General features: G+C 36.4%; 3 protein-coding genes across 4 annotated transcripts; 2 read left to right on the plus strand and 1 right to left on the minus strand.

Moving 5' to 3' along the window:
* The first annotated feature begins 1964 nt into the window (after nucleotides 1-1964).
* Nucleotides 1965-4938, plus strand: LOC121751977 (arginine decarboxylase-like). Its single transcript, XM_042146821.1, has one exon. The coding sequence runs from the start codon at nucleotides 2500-2502 to the stop codon at nucleotides 4657-4659; it is 2160 nt and encodes a 719-aa protein (XP_042002755.1). The 5' UTR covers nucleotides 1965-2499; the 3' UTR covers nucleotides 4660-4938.
* Nucleotides 4939-8318: 3380 nt separating this feature from the next.
* Nucleotides 8319-11703, plus strand: LOC121750801 (ubiquitin fusion degradation protein 1 homolog). Its single transcript, XM_042145412.1, has 10 exons — nucleotides 8319-8440; nucleotides 8596-8650; nucleotides 9475-9552; nucleotides 9767-9791; nucleotides 9900-9932; nucleotides 10025-10146; nucleotides 10225-10355; nucleotides 10548-10771; nucleotides 11069-11319; nucleotides 11410-11703. Exons 2-10 carry the CDS (start codon nucleotides 8648-8650, stop codon nucleotides 11500-11502), a joined length of 960 nt encoding a protein of 319 aa, XP_042001346.1. The 5' UTR covers nucleotides 8319-8440; nucleotides 8596-8647; the 3' UTR covers nucleotides 11503-11703.
* A 978-nt stretch (nucleotides 11704-12681) lies between these two features.
* Nucleotides 12682-16185, minus strand: LOC121750737. Of its 2 annotated transcripts, none has more exons than XM_042145336.1 (5): nucleotides 15737-16185; nucleotides 14132-14428; nucleotides 13832-14047; nucleotides 13631-13759; nucleotides 12682-13149 (listed from the first exon to the last, which is right to left on the minus strand). In XM_042145336.1, exons 1-5 carry the CDS (start codon nucleotides 15962-15964, stop codon nucleotides 12940-12942), a joined length of 1080 nt encoding a protein of 359 aa, XP_042001270.1. In that variant the 5' UTR covers nucleotides 15965-16185; the 3' UTR covers nucleotides 12682-12939. The 2 variants fall into 2 exon arrangements, with proteins under 2 accessions (XP_042001270.1, XP_042001271.1); XM_042145337.1 differs by lacking the exon at nucleotides 15737-16185 and adding an exon at nucleotides 15121-15686.
* Nucleotides 16186-22117: the final 5932 nt, after the last annotated feature.

Below are 22117 nucleotides of genomic sequence, written 5' to 3' on the forward strand. Positions count from 1 at the left end.
GTACTATCATAGTATTTCATGCAAAATCTAAGTCAATGATTTCTTTTTAAAAGAATAGTGTTAAAAAATATCCAAAATTATATATTAAAATAAATTAGTCTTGATATTAGTATATCACTAAAACAAAACCAAATCAAGGGGTGTTAGGAAATTTATCTTTTCTTAAAAAGGGAATGAAATAAAACATACACTTAACCATCGTTTTAATTTTAGTGAAACATACCCAAAAAAACGAAAATATTCGTTATCATAAACGACTATTTTTGACATTGTGTTTGCTCCGAATATACATATAGCCAAAAATACAATTAAAAAAGAACCCCAATCCAATATTTAAAAGAACATTATATCCTGAAATAACATCATCATTATAGATAATTATAAGCACTACGGTTTAAATTATTATAGCATTCTTAATCCTAATATACAATTATTATATTAATAGCAAATTATCATATAGTACCATACAACTCAAATAACCATTCTTAGCCGCTTTTACTCAAAATTGTAAATATCGTCCATATTTGGCGATCGATATTCCTGAGATTCTGGAATTCAATTATAGAAAATTAATTTAATAAAACTTGATATTTAAAAAAATCATAATTTTATATCAATCTCAAATGTAAAAAAGTGAAAAAAAAAAAACTAAACATAACAAAAAAAAAAAACAACGGCCAAATGTAAGAGTGTAAATGTGTAATACACTGAATCTATAAAATTAAGTACTATATTTGAACGCAGATTCTGTTTTATCTAGCAAGGACATTTTTTCACTGTTATTAAATTTGAACGCATATCTAAACTAAAATTAAAGTTCATCTTATATAATAAAATTCCTAAAATACCCCAAAAAAACTCATTTTGAAATTCAACTAAATCACACCGAGGCGACCTAGTTAGGTAGGAAGCTGCATTCCTCTCTGTTTGAAGGCAGGTCCCACAAAATTGACGCCACGCGGCATCTCGAAGCTGATTTAGCCACCATAAAAGAATCGCCCCCACACAAAATTTATAAATCAGACTATAATTTCTCAAGCAAATAATTTTAACTCCGAAATTAACAAACCAATTACTCTACCGCATATAATTATATACTCCGTATTCAATACTTATTTAACGATATTAATTCATTATCTTATTCATTTTAAATAATTTCATATTCATTCACTCATTTACTTTTATAAAAAATATGATTTGTATTTTAAAATATTTCTTTTTTGCATTACTGAAAATGGTAATTTGTCTTTTAAGTTCCTACACTTTTGTCAAAATTTACATTACCATTTTAAAATCTACCTTTAAATTATTCGATTTAATGTTTTTCTCTAATTTTGCAACCATATACTAAGATTTTGAAGTTAGTATTAAAATATTAATTAATTATTATTGAGTACAAACCTATCTCGCATCGAAAATCTGAGAGAAGTTGGAAGGTGCGTATAATTCCTATACAACTCCAATTAGTTTGAGGTCTTTTAGGATTGACCAAAAAACAAATCCGTACAGGCTAGATCGAAAGTGGATAATATCAAACTAATTTTGCCGACGTCGACAATCCTGACAATTATATTAACCGAATAAATAAATTATAAAACCTCTCAATTTAAGTGGAGCGTTTCTTTTAGGCATATAGATTAAGAAATTTAATTAAATAAAATAAATTAAATTATATGAGAGAAAATAAAATAAACAGATAAGAAAGTTAGGAATTTATTATATCCAGGTTGATTTAGGATGAATGGATTATGCAAATATAGTAAAAAACAAAATAAATTTATTGAAAGCTAGGAAATTATTATATCCAGATAACCTTTTAAGAAATTAGAATGTAATCTATGACGTCGAAAAGCGGCGAGAAAAAAAGAAAAAGAAAAGAAAAATGAAATTAGGTCAAGTAGTGGGCCCCGCCTCCCATCCTCTGCAAATTTCACTATAAAATTATGCATCGGCCCTCATGCAATTCTCGCTCACCCTCTTCATCCGCAGCTTCACGTTCTATCTACACAATCACTCAAACCCTAGCCCCCTTTTTCTCTCTCTCTCTTCCGCAGCCGTTAGGTTTCCGTCAATTCTCCCTCTCTCCCTTCCTCTCAATCTCGCCTTCCTTTTCCCAGCCTCCGCTACCCCTCTCTCCATCCAATTCCTCCAATTCTGCATGGTGGGATCCGCTTTCGAGAATTAGATTTGTTTGGTTTTCCGGTTCGGTGAATTCTTTTCCGAGCTTGATTTTCCCAATTTCAGCTTCTTCTGAGGGGTAGGTGTGGGGATTTCGGTGCCGTGTAACCGTGCCTTCGGTCACCGTTTTGTGATTCAGATCCCTTTTTGCTTCTTTTGAGGGGGTAGCCGGGGCTCCGGCCTCGGCGGGTTTTAAAGCCCCTATCTGTTACGACCTCATTCATTTCCGATATTTCCCCACCGTAACCTAATCAAATTCGATTCAAAATATTTTTTGATTCTTTTTTTCCCATTTCCCATTTCCCAATCCAATTTCTAGAGATGCCTGCCCTCGCTTGCTGTGTTGACGCGTCCGTTTCCTCTCTTCCCTACGCATTCGCCAGCTGGGATAGCACTCTCCCCCAGATTCCGCCTCCACCGACCGCCCCCGCCTCCGCCACGGCGCCGTGGACGGCCGACCACTCGGCGCTGCTCTACCGTGTGGACGGATGGGGCGCGCCGTACTTCACGGTCAATTCTAACGGCGACGTTTCTGTCCGTCCCCATGGCGCCAGCACCCTGTCCCACCAGGAAATCGATCTTTTCAAGGTCGTTAAGAAGGCCTCCGATCCGAAGAATTCGGGTGGTCTCGGGCTTCAGCTGCCCCTCATTGTTCGTTTCCCCGACATACTGAAGGACCGCCTTGAATCTCTCCAATCCGCTTTTGATTTCGCGATCCAATCTCAAGGCTACGATGCTCATTACCAGGGCGTCTACCCCGTAAAATGCAATCAGGATAAGTTTGTTGTGGAGGATATTGTCAAGTTTGGATCGGGTTTCCGCTTCGGACTCGAAGCTGGCTCCAAGCCGGAGCTTCTTCTGGCCATGAGCTCTCTCTGTTACGGAAGCCCTGAGGCGCTGTTGGTGTGCAACGGATTTAAGGATGTCGAGTACATAGCTCTGGCATTGCTCGCGAGGAAGCTGCATCTGAATACTGTAATTGTGCTTGAGCAAGAGGAAGAGCTAGATATTGTGATCGATGTGAGCAAGAAGCTCGGTGTTCGGCCTGTGATTGGGCTCCGGGCTAAGCTGAGGACTAAGCATTCTGGTCATTTTGGTTCTACTTCTGGTGAGAAAGGGAAATTTGGTCTAACAACAACGCAGATTCTCCGTGTTGTTAAGAAACTGGAGCAGAACGAAATGCTTGATTGTATGCAGCTGCTGCATTTCCATATTGGATCTCAAATTCCGTCCACGGCATTGCTTGCTGACGGTGTTGGTGAAGCTGCGCAGATCTATAGCGAATTGGTTCGCCTTGGTGCCTGTATGAGAGTGATTGATATTGGCGGAGGACTTGGAATCGATTATGACGGCTCAAAGTCTCCCAATTCTGATGTTTCTGTCAGCTACACCCTTGAAGAGTATGCTGCTGCCGTTGTTGGGGCGGTGAGGTTGGTGTGTGACCGCAAGGGCATCAAGCATCCGGTTATTTGCAGTGAAAGCGGCCGTGCAATTGTCTCCCACCACTCAATTTTGGTGTTTGAAGCTGTTTCTGCAAGTTCTCACGATTCTCCGCAGTTCCAGTCTCCTCCTGGGATTGAGTATTTTGAGGAGCAGTTGTCTGATGATGCTCGTGCTGATTACCGAAATTTGTGTGCAGCTGGCGTTCGCGGTGAATATGAGAATTGTTTGCTTTATGCAGAGCAGCTGAAGCAGAGGTGTGTTGAGCAGTTTAAAGAAGGGTCTTTGAATATGGAACAGCTAGCTGAGGTTGATGGATTTTGTGAATTGGTGTCGAAAGCTATTGGTCTTTCTGATGACCCTGTTCGGACATACCATATGAATCTGTCTGTTTTTACCTCAATTCCTGATTTTTGGGGCTTTGGCCAGCTGTTCCCTCTGATTCCTATCCACAGGCTGGACGAGAAGCCGGTAGTTAGAGGGATTCTGTCGGACCTGACCTGCGACAGTGATGGGAAGATCGACAAGTTCATCGGTGGTGAATCAAGCTTGCCTCTGCACAAATTGGATGCGAACGGCAGCGGGAATGGTGATCGGGCGGCCTATTATCTAGGGATGTTCTTGGGTGGTGCTTATGAAGAGGCGCTGGGTGGTGTTCACAACCTGTTTGGTGGCCCAAGTGTCGTGCGCGTGTCGCAGAGCAACAGCCCCCACGGCTTTGCTGTGACGCGTGCTGTGCCAGGCCCGACTTGTGGAGATGTGCTCCGAGTGATGCAGTATGAGCCTGAGCTTATGTTCCAGACTCTGAAGCATCGGATTGAGGAGTTTGCCGATGATGGTGGCAGCAGCAGCTTGGCGCTGGCTAATGGCCTAGCTTGCTCTTTCAATAACATGCCTTACTTGGCCAGCGCCGCCTCTTGCAGCCTGACTGCTGCCGGGGCCGGCAATGGCGGGTACTACTATTGCAGTGATGAGAGCTTTGCATCGTCTGGCGATGCTGTTGGTGCTGAGGACGAGCAGTGGTCTTATTGCATTGCTTGAGTTACATGTTTTTAGTTAAATAAATGTCAGTTTACTACATATCCCTGTTTGTTCTAGTTTGTGGTTGGGGTGTTGTTATTAACTTCTTAGTTGGGATCTGGTTGGTTCCTCTTTATTACTAAGTTGTTCATTTCTCTTTTTTGAATTCGAACGAGGATGTATGAACCAGGAAATTTGAGTCTTTAGCATGCTGTTGGGTAGTAGGGAGCTCAAAATTCCCAGCTTGTTCTATGTAATTGGTGATTTTCATTTCTATCTCAATCGACTATGTTTCAAGAATATTGTTTGATGTTGATATCTTTCATTTCTATTCTTGATTGGGTGCTTTGGTTGAATGGGAAGTTTGAAGGTTTCAAATTAAGCGGTCAATTAAAGACAAAAATTGAGTGATTGGTGGCCGCTTTGCCAAAGGTATATATTTGCTTTTGCTGGTCCTGCCAATTTTTATTACTAGACTGCTACTAGTGGCCGCCCTTATTTGCTTGCATACACTTGTGTTCCTATGTGGTGTATGCTGACTTTGTCTGTATCTTCTTTATTCTAAGGTTATTTTAAGTGGAGGTATTTCTATTAAAGTGATGGATGTGCCATATAGTGTAGAATGTGTAAATAAGTTAATATATTGAGAATAATATGTTTAGGTTGTGAATGTCTACAATTGGAATCTGACTATTTTGTGTGGATGTTCCAAAAAAAAGATGCGACTATTTTCTATGAATGGAGAGCTTATGAAATACAGCATTCATATCTTTAGATTTTTAATAATCTTATTGTCTGTAGTGGTGGTGGTTATTCGGTTTCCTGTTATATTCTCCCTTTCTGAGGTGTCAAAATTGATAGGCTGCAACTTGTTAATGCATGCTGTTATATAGGCTAGCTTTTGAAATAGTAGTATGCTTTATCTCAGGCTTTGAGAGGTCACAAGTTTAGGAGTTGTAAATTTGTTGTTTGTGTAGTATTCCAAAAACAGATTCTTATGTCTGTCATATCGTTTCTTACCAGAACTGATGTGTGCTGTATTCTTGATAAGGGACTCTAGTTTTATTGATGAATATGAGCATTTCTTATGGTTATCCAATAGTCATATGGTGTGTGCTGTCCACTTGTTTATTGAGCCTGAAATTATGATAAGACTTTGGAGATGGAATTCTTTTTGAAACTGTAAATGACGCTGGATATAATATATTCTGTCTAGTCGAATTAGGATCAATTCTTGTAAGAACTGGTATCCAACTTGTTGGGCTAAGCTTGTCCTAGATTGAAATGGCATGACATGGCCACTAGTTATGAGTTTTGAAATATGTGACTGGCCATCTGTAGATGTGGTGGTAAGCTGGAACATAAGCATTGTGCTTTTTGCAGTAATATGGCCCCATTATAATTTGGATACTTGGATGAGTTGTATCATACATTATGTGCCATACATAAATTTGTTGACAACTTGGTGAAGTCAAAATTTCATCCTATTTTGATGTGTTTTCCTTTGTTTTTGGCCCCTGCTTTTGACATAGCTACTTTGATGTGTATGTTATCTGTATTTTATCCGGACACAGAATTTCAAATATATTTTTTCATGGAGAATAAGTAAATAAATTGGAGCTACTATGTTTTTTTCCTATCCCCATATTAGACATTAAACTATGTCATTTTCTCGAGAAATGAGACTTTTTTTTATGAAAACAAAAATGCTCGAACTAAACCATTGTTGAGCAAGAAGTCTCCCAAAAGAACAAACACAACAAGCAATACAACACACAAGAGAAGCGACAACTAAGTTTAATTTAAGAAAATCGGAAAAACGAAAACCACATATTACGAGTTTAAACTAATACAAAGCCACCGGCACACCACCACAACCACCCAACTATTTTCAAACAAAAACAAGCAAGTAAAATACTATATACCACCACAACCACCCAACTATTTTCAAACAAAAACAAGCAAGTAAAATACTATATTTCATGTGACAAGCAAAACATACCACGGTTAGCAATCTCCACTTCTTTGTGGATACCAAAAAACCCCCGACCGCTTCTATCTTGTCTAGACTATTACCCATGTGCATCAATGACAATGAAGAATTTGAGCACCAAATTTTAATCCATGTACCAAGTTTCTACAATAGTCATTTTATTTTATTTTCTAATATGACCTCGATCGGAAAACAGATTTTAAAAATAAAAAATAAAAATGGATACGTGCTAACATTTGATTTTAGGCATTATTCTAGTTCGATCGAACTAACCGTTCATGACTGACATTATTCGAGCATCAATGAACTTTTTAATATATTGATCGAGGCTCCATCTCAAGGTAGTTGAATCGTGTTCTTTTTTTGGAAACACACTTTATCTTGTCTCATACTTTAATCTTTAACACATCAATTTCTTAATTCTCGTGCCAAAAGGAAATGTCTCAACTACTTTGGACTTAACTACTTTGGGACGGAGGGAGTAGTTTCTTTTACTCTTTTAAGTATATTATTGTTTAAATTCTCGACTAAAGTATTATTTCAAAATAATTAAATTCATAGAACGAACGACTTGTTTCTGTTGAATCAAAATCCGAATATTGCGCGAATGGTTGGACTCAATTCTGATCGACTTGTTGTGTGCAAATAAAAGCCATTATCCAAAGAGCAACAACAAAACTCCCTCGGCCCTCATCCTACTCCCTCCGTCCAACAAGAATATGCATTCTGGGCTAGCAACGAGTTTCAATGCACAATTGATAAAGTAAGAAGATATAGAAAGTAAAAGTAATTGAAATATTGTAAGTAAAGAATGAGTTTTCACTTTATTAGAAAGAAAAGACTTTCCAAAATGAGAGAGTGCATACTCTTATCGAACTAAGGGAGTATAAAAATAGAAACATTTGTGACTATACATGCTTTAACTCATACGTAATTGGTAAATTAAGAAAGAGATAAAAATAAAGAGTTACTGAAATAAGCTAGTGGAGAATAAGACCCACTTCATTAGGCGGTGTGAATGTGAGAATTTGAGAGAGAAGATTCACTTTTTAGAGTGGAGAGCAAATCATTTGGAGGGAGTAGGACGAAATTATTGAGAAATTGGGTTGAAGGATAGTTTAGTCAATCTATAATTATTGGAAGAGAAATAATAAGAAAATGAAGAGAATAAATATTAAAAGGTGAAAAATCCTTATTTCCGAAAATTCGCATGCCTCGGACCCATATTTCAAAAGGTCGGTGAATTTAATTCCTCATCAGCGAATTGGGACCCAAATTCTGAAACTTCTCATTATTAGAATTAGAGAGTGGATGAATTTAGCCAAGGTTAAAAATATTAATAGCTGATGACATAAATATATTCTATTTATCCATTTACGAAACTAAACCTACAGGAATAAATTTAAAAAATAATCATAAGTCACATCCAACTTTTATAAGGAAATATGTTACCTACTGATAAATATTAATATTTATTAGTTTAATGGTTTATGGTTTGATATTTATCCACTATTAAATATTACTATATTTAATACTCCTATTTGAATAGCTTAAGGTGTATACTGGAATCTGTACATTATTTATCAACTATTTATTGTGGAAAATGGGCCGAATTGGGTTTTATAAATTTAATTGGGCCTGGACAGGTGCGCACGAATCCAATCTATAAAAGTAGCGTGCACAAGAAGCAGAATGATACCAGAAGCATCTTAGCCTTCGTTCCTCTCCTCCGTCCAATTTCTCTTCAGTGTGCGTGCCTTCAATTTCTTCCAACTACACACTGCGAATCTTCGTTTTTGTGCCTCAAAAGTGCGTGAATCGTTCCAATTTCAATTTTATTCTGTTGCAGATCTTAACACAGCAAAAATTAGCTGTTTGTAATTCTGCTATACATTGAAATTCTGATTGATTTTCTATTGGCCATTCTGATTGATCGTTTCCCCCTTTTTTGTGTTCTGTCACAGGCGAATCCGGACGTTTTAGCGCGTGCTTAATTTAACCTAGATCATCATAATTATGGTAGTTTTTTTTGTTTTGGATGCGAATTTCCTTTATTTATCTTGTAAATTTTGATCATAATAGTTCTGTGTTTGTGTTTTCGGTGAAAAGTTAAATTCTGGGTGGATTGTGATTTTCTTGGCCAAATGTAAGGAAAATCGTTGGTTTCCTGCTCTGAGATAATGGTTCGCACCTCATACGAAGTGCTTGTTCCATTCTATCTGATGCTTTTTTCTCAGTTTGATGATTCGATTTGAGCTGTGGAGTATAGTTTTTTTTATAGGAAAACATTGACTTTCCTGCTCTGTTTGTTGTGAGACAATGATTCGTGCCTCACACAATGTTCTTGTGTCATACTATGTTGTGATCTCTCAGTTTGAGGCTAAGTTTTAAGCTATTCATTATATTTTGTTTTGAGCTCATGGATCTGATCTTAGTGCTCATAGATTTTTCTTAGGGGAATTAACACGGATGATCCTATGAGAGTCATACCTAGCTGAGGCCTAAGCATAAAAGTATAGGGATGATACCTTATGCTTGTCACATCGTTTTTGGCATATTTTTTTGTCATATGCATAAAAGTTGGAGTCAACATGAATAGATGATTAAATTCTTGGCTATAAGTTTGGTGATGGATTAGCAGTGCTGCTTATTAACGAAAGTTTTAGATATACACTACCAATCACATTCAAGAGCATAAGAAAGACATAGTAGTTACTAGTTAGTTCATTTAGCACATTATCTACTCATTGATATTCATCAATCTGATCTTGGGAGTCTTCTGTAGAAGTATCACTCTAGTCATTATGCATTTGATATTGATTGTTCTGAGTTTCCTGTTTCAGTTTTTTGACGGGTATGGATACCATGGGACATCATTTGAACAGACATACCGGTGTTACCCTGCGTCTTTCATAGACAAGGTTTGACTATTGTCTTCTGTAACTTGTTTTATTAATTTATCTGATTACCATCCCATTGTAATTATGGCATGGTGGGTGTGCATGTCTTAGAAGTACCTTTTGTGAATGAAAGTCTGTTTGTGTGTCAATTAGCACTTAGCAGTATATTATGTCTCCTGAACATTTTGCTTTTATCAGGTTGATCTAATTTCTTGTTTCTATTCAATACCTGCAGGCACAGATAGAAAATGGTGATAAAGGTATGATCAGCTCACGTATCTTTTCGATATGCTGGCAGTTCATGAAGATGTTCTCAGCAGATGATTTTCTTTTATTTATTTGTTTATTCTAACTATACTCTCTTACAGTTATAATGCCGCCATCAGCTCTTGACCGTCTTGGTAAGGAACTTTAGCTACTTTCCCTGGGTCGTTATTCTTTTTGTATTCCACTGATCGACTTTGATCTAATCTTCGGCTAATTTTTGCTACAGCTTCCCTTCACATTGATTACCCTATGTTATTTGAGCTCCGGAATGCTGCTACTGAGCGTGTTTCACACTGTGGGGTTCTGGAGTTCATTGCTGAAGAAGGCATGATCTATATGCCTTACTGGGTAGGTGCTACTTGATGCTTGTTAGTAGTATGCGATTTCAGCTTCAGATTGACACTGTTACGTATTGTGTCGCATTAGATGATGGAGAATCTTTTGCTACAAGAGGGAGACTTTGTTCGGGTGAAAAATGTAACTCTTCCAAAGGGTACATACGTAAAATTGCAACCACACACAAAGGATTTCTTGGATATTTCTAATCCAAAAGCTATGTAAGTGTAAATTACTGTTTAGCTTTCTCATCCTTAAACGCCTACTTGGCTTGTGCAAGTATACTTCAAAGAAGAAGTAAGTTCATTCGGCAGATTTCAGGGCCTGAGTGCTTCCAGTAGAGATATGCTACCTAATTATTATTTGAAGAGCATTATTCGAATGCTGAGTACATTTAATTCTATTTTATACAGCTTGGAGACAACACTGAGGAACTTTTCGTGCTTGAGCACTGGGGATAGTATCATGGTGGCTTATAATAATAAAAAGTATTACATTGATATCATTGAGGCAAAGCCATCTCATGCGATAAGTATTATCGAGACTGATTGTGAAGTGGACTTTGCTCCTCCTCTTGATTACAAGGAACCAGAAAGACCTTCTGCCCCTGTTTCAACTGGCAAAGCACCAGCAGAAGGTAAATCTCTATTAATTATTTTCAGATTTACGGGCATTAATATGACTAATTGTTAACACCACATCACTCTGTTATATGCCACACTGGAGACCTATGTTCTGTTTGTGGTTGGGCTGGATGCAGTGGTTAAGTTCTTTTAGTGAACATAATTATGATGTTTGACAGATAGCATTGACCTAGTTCTCCACTGTGGCATCTCATAGTTGTGTTTCTTTAGTGAGAAATCCATGGTGTTATTTTTGTACCTGTAATTTGTGTACCATCAAACACCTACTTATTGGAATGGAGTGTGTACAGGTCAGGAACCATCCGAGGAGCCTGAACCAAAATTCAATCCATTTACTGGCGTTGGAAGACGCTTGGATGGGAAAGGTTTAAAAACCGGATCGCCACCAGTGCCGTCATCTGCGCCCCAAGACAGGCGTGGCAGTGCTTCGGCTGGAGGAACAGGTGCTGCCTCTAGTTCCAGCTCACAAACTGCCAAAGCCCCAACTCAAGGGAAGCTCGTGTTTGGTTCAAATGCTAACCGCACAAAAGATGCCCCAAAGGTTTCACTCAACTTTCCTTTTCTGAATCCCCTACCAAATGAACCTTTCGTATCTCTGCATGCGTCTGAATCATTTGTTTCTGCATTACAGGATGCTTCGAAAGATGCTAAGGTGGAGCCTCCGAAGAGTGATGATCCGAAGTTCCAACCATTTAGTGGGAAGAAATACTCCTTGAGGGGTTGATATTATATTTATCTGCACCTGTAAGTTATAACTCTTCATTTTGTCATGGAATCTTGTGTTGGTTTAGAACTTGCTGGAATAGAATTCGAACAAAACATTGTCCCGGTCGAAGGAGTTGAACAGTGGTTTATTCTTCTGTTGACACAAGAAAATACAGAATTCGACTCTTTTGATAGATTTTATACATGGGGTTTCATGGAATTTATGTTGGGTTGTTGTGGTCTAATTTCACTGTTCTAGCTGTCTGAAATCTGAATTGGTGAGAGTGCCAGGAGCACAAATAAATGCCCCCATCAATTCTTTTCATTATTTTTATTGATATTTTAATTTTAATTAAATAGTCGTGAAGTTCTTGAACAATGCTTTACTAGAAAAAGGGCTGCTTCGTTTGCAAAGAAGCTTGGTCAATCTTGTTTTTATTTATCTTATTATCATTGGACCCTAGCGAAATAATTGAAAGGGGTGACAATCTGTAAATTGTTCAACTTTCCCAAATTTGGTTTAACACATTAAAATTTATCGGGCAATTACTGAACTCGGTCAATATTATTTTCTCTCTCTTTTTATCGTCGGACCCTTGGCAAAATATTTTAAAGGGGTAATCATCTGTAAATTATTCAACTTATCCGAAGTTTTATTCACAATTTCAGTCGAAAATAATGGTGTTTCAATAAGTAAAGTTGACTCAACCAAAACTAGTTATCCTATCATGCCTCATATTCTTAAAGAGTTGAACTTATTAGAATCAAAATGATATAATTTCCTCAAACCAAATTTACAATTCGTTAATTTTGTTTTCTATATTATTATTTTTTTGTTCAGATCAAATATTTTAACTAATTGTAATAACTGTCTATATACTAGTATATCTGATTAGTTCTTCTCCAAATCTTACGTAGGGCACTACTAGTGTTGACCTGGGTTAAATTTGGAAAACAAATTCAATTAACAAAGCACTATACTTATTAATTTATTAAACAATTTATTTGGTCTGATTTAAAATCAGCGTTATTATTATGGTGGTTTAATATATTGAAAGCTCAATTTTCACATTAAAATTTGTAATATATGTGAAATTGAAATAATACCATATGCCTATCGTGTACTACATGATAAAATTATCCCCCAACTAATTTAAAAAATTCTTCAAAAACCACTATTAATCGAAAACCACAAAAATAAACAAGAGTGAAAGACACCTTCAATTCTTGAACACCATAAAAGTTACATGCATCAACAACAAAAGCAAGAAAATAAAGAATCTGGTAACATAATTAGGGAGCGTAATTAAGAGTTAACTGATCATTAAATGATCATGTTTAAGCAACAGCATATATATTCAGCTCCATCCAAACTAGCCAACCCTCATCACTTAACAGAGTCAAAAAAATTACAAGTCTCCATCAGTTGAGTTGGGTTGAGTTTCATTTACACACATCACGGCGACGAAGGCTGCAGGAGGGTGGAGGACGACGCCAACGGCTCATGAACCACCGAGTTTATTGAGATCGAGACAGGATTGCCCTCGAGCTGTAGCATGATGCTCCCGAGAACCTCGGTTAGTAGCTTCTTGAACTCTTCTTCCTTCACCGACTTCCCATCCTCACCACCAAACATTTTTATGGCTTCCGTGACTATGTTATCCATCTGCACGAATTGCACCCACCACGAGAGGTCATCACCCCAACCCGAAGTTATATATGTCAAGGCGACGCAGAAAATACGCACACTAGTCATATCGTCACAAGTTTAGATATAACTATAGTAACGTTTTTATTTTAAATTCCGAGGAGCAACAAATGCACAACTTGATGGATAAGACACTTTCTCTACAGCCAATAGGTCGGGGTTTCGAGTCACCCAAGACTTATGCGAGTATGAGACAATTATTTTATGTACCTAAATTCCTAAATTTATCAAAATGATTTTATCTATTTGGAAATCTCATAATGTAATAGTACTATGTAATTCCAATTTGTACGTCCAATTTAGCTATAATAGTAAGAAACTATAGGTTTATCAGAATTTATAATACTACTTACGCACTTTCCTAATAGTAATAGATATAGATGTATTTCAAGATGCGTAGCATTAACTAAACCATAATCGAACGCAAGGGCGGGCGCACCTGCTCAACAGCGCCAAGAGGAGGTAAGCCGGCCGAGGCACCCAAATTATCAACTGCGACACTCAGGAATTCCTTTGATATCTTACCATGGCGATCCCTCGGAACACTCTTCAGAGCAGTATCCAATGCCTGCAACGACACATTAGCTCTGTGCAAAATTTGGAACCCGAACAAACGCGTAGCTGAGTAAAATCAACTAACCTTATCCAGCTCAAACTTATTAGACAAGAGCCTTCTAATGCCACTCCCATCAAAGGTATTCTGGCTGTGAGCAACGATAGCCGGCTGCTCCTTGAGAAGGCTCGCTGCATTCTCCGATGCTTGTTTGAACCCAGCTACAAACGTCTCTTGTGAGACCGTCTCATCAAGGGAATCCCCCAAGGGCTCCAAGGCTGGCTCTAGAATGTTGCTCATGACCTACAAAAAGTAGGGCCAGAGCACGTTGCAGTTACAGAATGTACAAGGGAGAGAAGGGTACTAATTTGTTGAGAAGAAGTCTACCCAAGGATCCGTAGCCGGAGGCACGCCTTGATCAACGGAGAGTTTCTCAAAGGCCTTGATGATGTAGTCTTTGAGTGATCCTTCGGGCAAGTCAATCTCGGAGAATAAGGAGAGTATCTCCGGCTCGAAGGTGGGCCCGTTGATGAACTCAAGGAGGTCATCACCGTCGATCCTAAGAATCACGACAGGATCCCGTTTCAAGCCTGCAGCCATGCCTAGTAGAATATCTGAGAGAACCTCTTTGAACTGAGTCTTGCCTATCTTTTCTTGTTTACCATGTGTGAACTCATTAAGAACCTGCAGTCGTATCAAAACGAGACACGGGTGAGCAAGAAATCGACAACAATCACATCTATTCACTAACCATCACAATTAGAAGCTACACCAACTGAAAAAATACGAAGTGGATATTTCCTACGAGTAAGACTAAGAGCCTATTCGACCGACGTTTTCATTATGATGTGGGAGAGACGTGTGGTGTGGGTGTGGACCGCAACAGGTGAACGTGATCAAAAGCCCTTAAATTCAAGAATCTGGACAAGAAAGTTGCTATGATAGTAACATTTCCTATCAAAATTAATGCATTTCTCCTCTTTTTTACTTTCGAAGCAAAGCCACGGACCACGCTAAAGCCGTTTGTTCTTGCCATGTAATGCTCAACAAGTTCATTTCACCTTACACTATTATTGCAAACCAGAATTGACAGATTCTGTATTTTCAACCACACAGAGAGATAAAGAGAGATTCTGATTTATGAAGATAAGAAAACCTAGAAAGTCATAGAAGTGGAGTCTCTCACTCAAACTACATTCATAAAAACAGATGGATCAATCAAGATCCAACGGTATCAGATTGCTAGCTACATGAATAACAAGAATTTTAAAAAACGGTAAAACACATACATATATATGGATTAACAGTCATTAAAAGATTTTCTTGAATTCTTGAAGCTCAATTAGCAACTTTAGCCAAGAAGAGGCAGAAATGACCTGTGAGGACTCACAACTATTGTTCCAATGCAATACTCGGTTCTCAAAGAAATCCCCCTCTCTTAATGTTGTAGTAGGATCTAAGATATACACATGTTCTCTAATCAAACACTCAGCTATACCAAAGTTAACAAATTTCAACCTTAGCAATTTCATTAAATGACTACAAGAAACAGGGAAATTGAGTAAAAAAATTTAACACCCTAGACATTTCTCAAGCATTGAGGCTAGAAAAAACGAACAAAATCATTCAAATTTTCCATCCAAGATTCAGAAAAATGCTCTTCATTTTTTTACTTTGTAAGGCCAATCTTTGAGTTCAGTGGAGCAAAAACCAATCCACAAAAAACAAACCAACTATAAAAATCGTAACTGCTCCAAGATTAAAACTTTATAAAAAAAATAGAGCCAAAAATGCACCAAAACCAACAAGAGTCATTCTATTTAAAAAATCCAAGATCACCAACTTCACAAGCTCCAAACAATCTTCTCAAATCTCAACCACAACCACATTTGTGAAGCTCCAAACATCACATACACAAACGCATTAGCCAAAATCAGCAACTGTATTGAAATTTGAAAAAGAAGGCGATGAAAAGTAGAGTTGAGGGAAGACCTCAGAGTAAATATGGTCGGATTCAGGGGAAGCGCCGTGGGCGGGCAGGCCGAGGGCGGCGCCGATATCTTGGACGGCGGGCTGAAGCTCTTTGAGAGAGAGCTTACCGTCGCAATCAGAGTCGAGCTGTTGAAACTTGTGATGGACGAAGTTAGAGAAGACGTTGTCGTTCTCAACCAGCTCTTTTATATCGGAGCCGTCCATCACTTCACTTTTCGTCGCCTTCATAGTGTTCACCCCACCCGCTTTCTCGCTTTTCAATTAATGCCACCTCTGATTCTCGTGCCTCTTTTCTTGATCCTTCTCCCTTTACCTGCACCCCTCGTTTATATATATATACATACATAAATGAGATAGAGGGAAAGAGAGAGGTTTGTTTGGATGGGAGGGAGGTTCAATTCCTCAGTTGCAGCTGGATTACCGCGAATTTTAGTTTTCTTCTTTTTAATCAACATTACTTAGCTTTCGGTTTGAAGAAGTGTATTAAATGAAAATTCCTCAACACTAGATTTACAGAATAAAAAATTCCAGGAATTATAATTATTATTATCATTGCTTATTTCAATATAATTAGGAGTATGATAGTAGTCAAAATTCAAAATTATATAAAATGTACTTTAGTTAATTTAAACTCAATGATAGTCCAAGGCGAATGTTTATGCGGAAATTTAAGATATACTAGTATGTAAAACAATTTAATTGTAGTAGTAAACAATTGTTCAATTTGTACGAACATGTGAGCATTTAATTTTCACATAATTATTATTTTTATTCAATGGACTATTGATTGATAGCTACATGCAATGTTAATTGGATTTTATTTTAATTTCGTTATTGATTTGGATGATAGTATTGGAAATTAAACTCGTTGTATCTGGAATCATCTATTCAACGAACCATACCCTCTTAAGCCTTTAGGTATAGAATTTGTTATTTTGGAATAGGCTTCTACATACATGAATGTGGTGGAGCATTTTGGGAAATTCTAGACACTTTTATCTATCTGTGACTAAAGTCCACTATTTCGTATGACTACGTATTTTACGCCTATTTAGTACTTCCTCGTCCCAAGATAAGTCACTCAGCTTCTTTTTTACCCTCATTTTAAATAAATTATACTTCTTCCATCCCATAAAAATATGAGACATTGGATATGACACATAAATTAAGATAAAATTGATAAAGTAAGATAGATGAGAAAAATAATATGGTCAAGTAAGAGAGATGAGAAGAATGGTAGTTAAAGTAGAATTAGTGGATGTGTGACCTACATTACTTAATTGATACTATAACTTTTCAAAAATGGAATGCACATATTTTTGTAGGATGGACAAAAATAGAAAGTGCACATATTTTTATGGGACGGAGGGAGTATAAAATATTTAGAGTGGAGAGTATTTTACTCTCTCTCCACTCTAATTATTTCATACTAATTTTTTTAAAATGAGGGCAAAAAAGAAGCGAGTCGCTTATCTTGGGACTGAGGGAGTAAACAGTGTATCAATTCTTACTCAAATAAGATGTTCTATGTTCTCATAAAAAACATTATTCTTATTACGCATACACTAATAAAAAAAACTATTATAGTATATCTGAAAAAATATTACACCGTGGATTATAGGATAATAAGTTAAATAATTAAATATGTGTAATCAAACAAATCATAGAACCAACTTCAATTTCATATTAGTACTAATTACGTATACCACTAATATTTGAATTCGAAAACAAAATCATAATTAGTCAAATATTCCTAGACAACACAATCTACATATTAAATGGAAACAACCAAACGAGGCTTAAAGTCGGTCGTTTAACGCAGAAAAAGTTGTGAGCCACGTATTTGTTTGTGGTTAAGGCACGTATGGCGGTTGGGGCCGGCCGGGTCTCAATGCTCTTGTCGGCCCGTAATAATTCAACACGCGTCGCTACCTCAGCGATTGCTCACTGCATCGGATAGTTCGATGCGACGTGGCAGGGCTTAGTGGGGTCCACTACTTTACCTCAGATATATACACACCCTATATCCGATTCTGGTAGTACATTAAATTAAAGCTCAAAAACAGGTTATTTTGGTTTTAATACTATTCCAAAATTAATCACATTTTTAGTTTTTAAGTAAAAAATACATATTCTCAGATTTTACAAAAAAAAATTCAATTTTTTTAAGTAAAAAATCTATAATTATACTATACATTTTTTTTTAATTTGATTTTATGTAAATGTGGAGATGCTCTAAATCCGCATTTGCTATTTATGGTGGTACATGATAATTGCACTGATTCGGATTAGGGGTGGCACGGTACGGTATATCGCACTCAAAATGTCATACCGCATACCGTACTGTAAATTGCGGTATGAGAAAATATCATACCTATACCTTACCGAATTTTTCGGTATACCTCATTGCGGTATACCTAGGGGTGTGCATTCGGGTTTCGGTTCGGTTTTTTGTCAAAACCGAACCAAAACCGAAAAACCGAATTTAGTTCAAAATCCAAACCGAACCGAACCCGAAAAACCGAAACCGGAAAACCGAAAACCGAACTTAAAAAACCGAAAAACCCGAACAAAACCGAAAAAACCGAAAAACCAGAAAAAATAAATATAGTATTAATATATATATGTGTGTAATTTATTTTATTTTATATATACTAATAGAATATTTATATATAATATAAAATTAATAATACATATAATATATATAATATAGTAGAATTTATTAAAATAATATACTATATATTATAAATAATATAATATATTAAATTAATAGAATATATATAATTCGGTTTTTCGGTTTTTTTCTTCGCCCGAACCGAACCGAACCGAAAAACCGAAATTTTTATATTTTCAAAACCGAACCGAACCGAACCGAACCGAAAAACTGAAATAACCGAACCGAATTTCAAAATTTCGGTTTGGTTCGGTTCGGATATTCGGTTTCCGGTTTTTTTGCTCACCCCTAGGTATACCGCAAAATTCGGTATGATTATTTTCGATACCGTTACCATACCGTCTATGCGGTATACCATACCGTATTGCAGTATACAGTACTTTTACATTATACCGAAATAAGGTATGGCATATCGAGTACGGTATACCAAAATAAGGTATGACATACCGTAATACTTGTGTTTCATAAAAAAAAAATTCTATTATAGCCAAATATTTAAAATAAAATTTCACTTATTTAAATAATTTCCAAAAGATTAAAACTACACCATAATCAAATCTATACCGTGCACTTGATTTGCATCTTTGCATATGTATGTTTGGGCTTGGGGGCGGTTGAACTAAAATATGAAAGTATGGTTAGGGATTTTAACATATTAACTATTTTTTATATAAATTTTAAATACAACATACATATCAAATTTTTGGCAAATATCGTAAATGCGGTATATTGCGGTATACCGCGGTATAGGAAAATCTATACCTTTACCGTACCGATAGATATCGGTACGGTGTCATACCGTACCACAACTTGCGGTATATCGCAAATTTGGTATTTTCGGTATTTTTCGGTACGATAAGTGCGGTATTTCGGTATTACGGTACAAAGAGTGGATCAAGTAAATTTTCGTTTTTATTGAGCAGAGGGAACCGTTTATATATATCATAATAATTTAATGGTTTAACATTAATATTTTTATTTGTTTGTTTAAAAAAATAGTTTTCACGGTGACTGGTTCCTACATGTCTTGAGTCCCCATTGACTTTTTTAAATAAATAAACAAATAGTCATATATTACAGTAGACTTAAAACTAAGATATTTAACATTGAACATTAATCATTCTATCATTAATTTGTAAAAACTTGTAAAAGCTAGTATAATTTTGAGTCCGTGGAGTATTATTTTTCGATTTTTAGTCCAAAGATAGAAATATAGAATATATGGATGTATATTATGGTTTTCTATTCTTATAAAAGATACATCTAGTTGTAAGCAGAGTGTTTAATTTTTAAAATAATCTGAATATATAAGCATCTAAACGTTTGAAGTATGCATTTCATCCACACATGGATCATTAGTCATTTGTTTATAAATAATGATAGCAAATAGCTTAAACTCAAATGGTCTTTGGTTTAATCAAATATCGATGGACACATTACATTTCTATCCATCCTCGCCTAATTTAACTTACAAGGAAACATCTTTTTTAGTACACCAACTATCCTAAATGAGCAAATTTGGTCCGTAATATTTTATAATATCTTTTACGGTCCAACAACTATAAGTTTATATCAATTCAACTACTTTTTAGTTATTTCCAATATTTTCGTGACCAAAGTACCCTTAAGGCCAATGAGGGCAATTCAATCTATTTGCCCTCTCATTTTCATTAAAGTAGTAGTATGTAATTTGAGATAGTTGATGTACCAACAAAGATGTTCCTTCTAATTTTAATTTCAATATAAAAATATCTTAATGATTGGCTCAACTTTATTTTACCCAATTAATACCCGCAAGTGTGCGGGGTTATTGTAGCATTTAGCAAGCAAGAGTATATCGTATCCCACAGAGACAATTAAGTGTGAACCTAAGTACCACGAACAAATTTCAACTACTATCCAGACAATCAGGAAATTTTGGGTTTTGAAACTAACAACTACTAAAAGCATATAAATTCAGAGATTAAATTAAAACAGTTAAACAAGAAAGCAATTAAGCAAGTTGTATAAGATGGTGGAGAAATATGCAGAATTCAAAGATCCGATGCACAACTCATAGTCTAACCCAATTGAAATAGATTTACCATTTAAAGTCTCCATAATTGTTGAATCAATCACCATTGTAGATTAAACCCCTTCCCGAGGTGAGAAATCCGTAGATTAGGTGTAATAATTGAAGTCCCCTTCTAATTCTTAGACCTAACTCCTAACAGTTTGATTAGATTAATGATCCAACTCAAAATCTCAACTCTCCCGAGTTCTATTGAATTAAGGTGTGAATTATTCCTCTTTCAAGATTAAATATTTCATCTCCCGATTACTCTGAGAAACCCTAACACTCCCGATTGGTGATCAAGCAATTGATAGGAAAAAACACAAGAATAATTCAAACAATTGCAAGAGCAAGATAAACCGAAGTCAATTGGATTAAAACTATGAATCAATGCATATTCACCAAGAATTCTACATGAAAGGTGCTTAGCTACTCATGTTCATGGTAGAAAACAAGCCAAAACTAAGAAAAACAATGGAATTCATGATACGAATTACAATTGGCGGAAGAATTTTGAAGCTTGAATCTTCAATTTTTTTCCAATAGTTATTCGGAGAGAGAGAGAGAATGTGTGTTTGGCGGTAAGTGTCGAATCCCTTGAACCCTAGGCTTTTTCTCCTTTTAATCCTCATCAAAAATCGCGTTTTTGGCATAAAAATATGCCAAAACAACTTACCCTGCCGGGTGGAATTATAAAGGGTAAAAATCACCCGGCCGGGTGATGATTTTCGACCAGTTTATGACCTTCCAGCGCTCAATTTGAGACACCCAGCCGGGTGGAATTATAGGGTAACTATTCACCCCGTCGCGTGAGATTTCTGGACAGCACAGTGTTTGTAAAACGACCATAACTTCTTCTACAGAGCTCCGATTGAGGTGTTTAAGATACCTACGCAAAGCTCTTTCGAAGACGAAGAGAATGATATGCTTGGGGGTTGATTGGAATTCAAAATCTCCAGTAAAATTGTCTCAAACCAAGGTTGCTGCACATCCATCTATTTTGCACATTTTTATACACATTCTTAACAAAATGGTCAACATACCAACATAATAGAGAAGTAGATATAAACACGCCTAATAATAGACGATATATGATCAAATTCATACAAAACCACCCTCTAAGGCCATCCACAATAGGAATAGCCCAGCAATAGCCCAGCCATAGCCTAGCCACTGCCACATCATCAGCACTAAAAATCCTCCTGCCACATCATAAATAGCCCACCCATAGCCTAGCCACATCATAAATAGCCCAGCCACATCAATAGCCACATCACTAATAACAATTATATAAAAATGAAATAATTAACAATCACACAATATACGGAATTAAATTTACGCCACAAAAATGAGAAAATTCACAAATATTAATAAAATTTAAAAAGTACATTAATTAAAAAAAAATACATAATTAATGAGTTTGTCCCACATCGAAAGTGAAACATAAAACATTCAATGATGTCTCTATAAAAGAGAAACAACCAAGGATGAGTTTGTCCCACATTGAAAGTGGAACATAAAACATTCAAGGATGTCTCTATAAAAGAGAAACAACTAAGAATGAGTTTGTCCCACATCGAAAGTGGAACATAAAACATTCAAGGATGTCTCTATAAAAGAGAAACAACCAAGAATGAGTTTGTCCCACATCGAA

The sequence above is a fragment of the Salvia splendens genome, chromosome 10 (genome assembly GCF_004379255.2).
Source record: "Salvia splendens isolate huo1 chromosome 10, SspV2, whole genome shotgun sequence".
In the NCBI taxonomy this organism is placed as follows: Eukaryota; Viridiplantae; Streptophyta; class Magnoliopsida; order Lamiales; family Lamiaceae; genus Salvia; species Salvia splendens.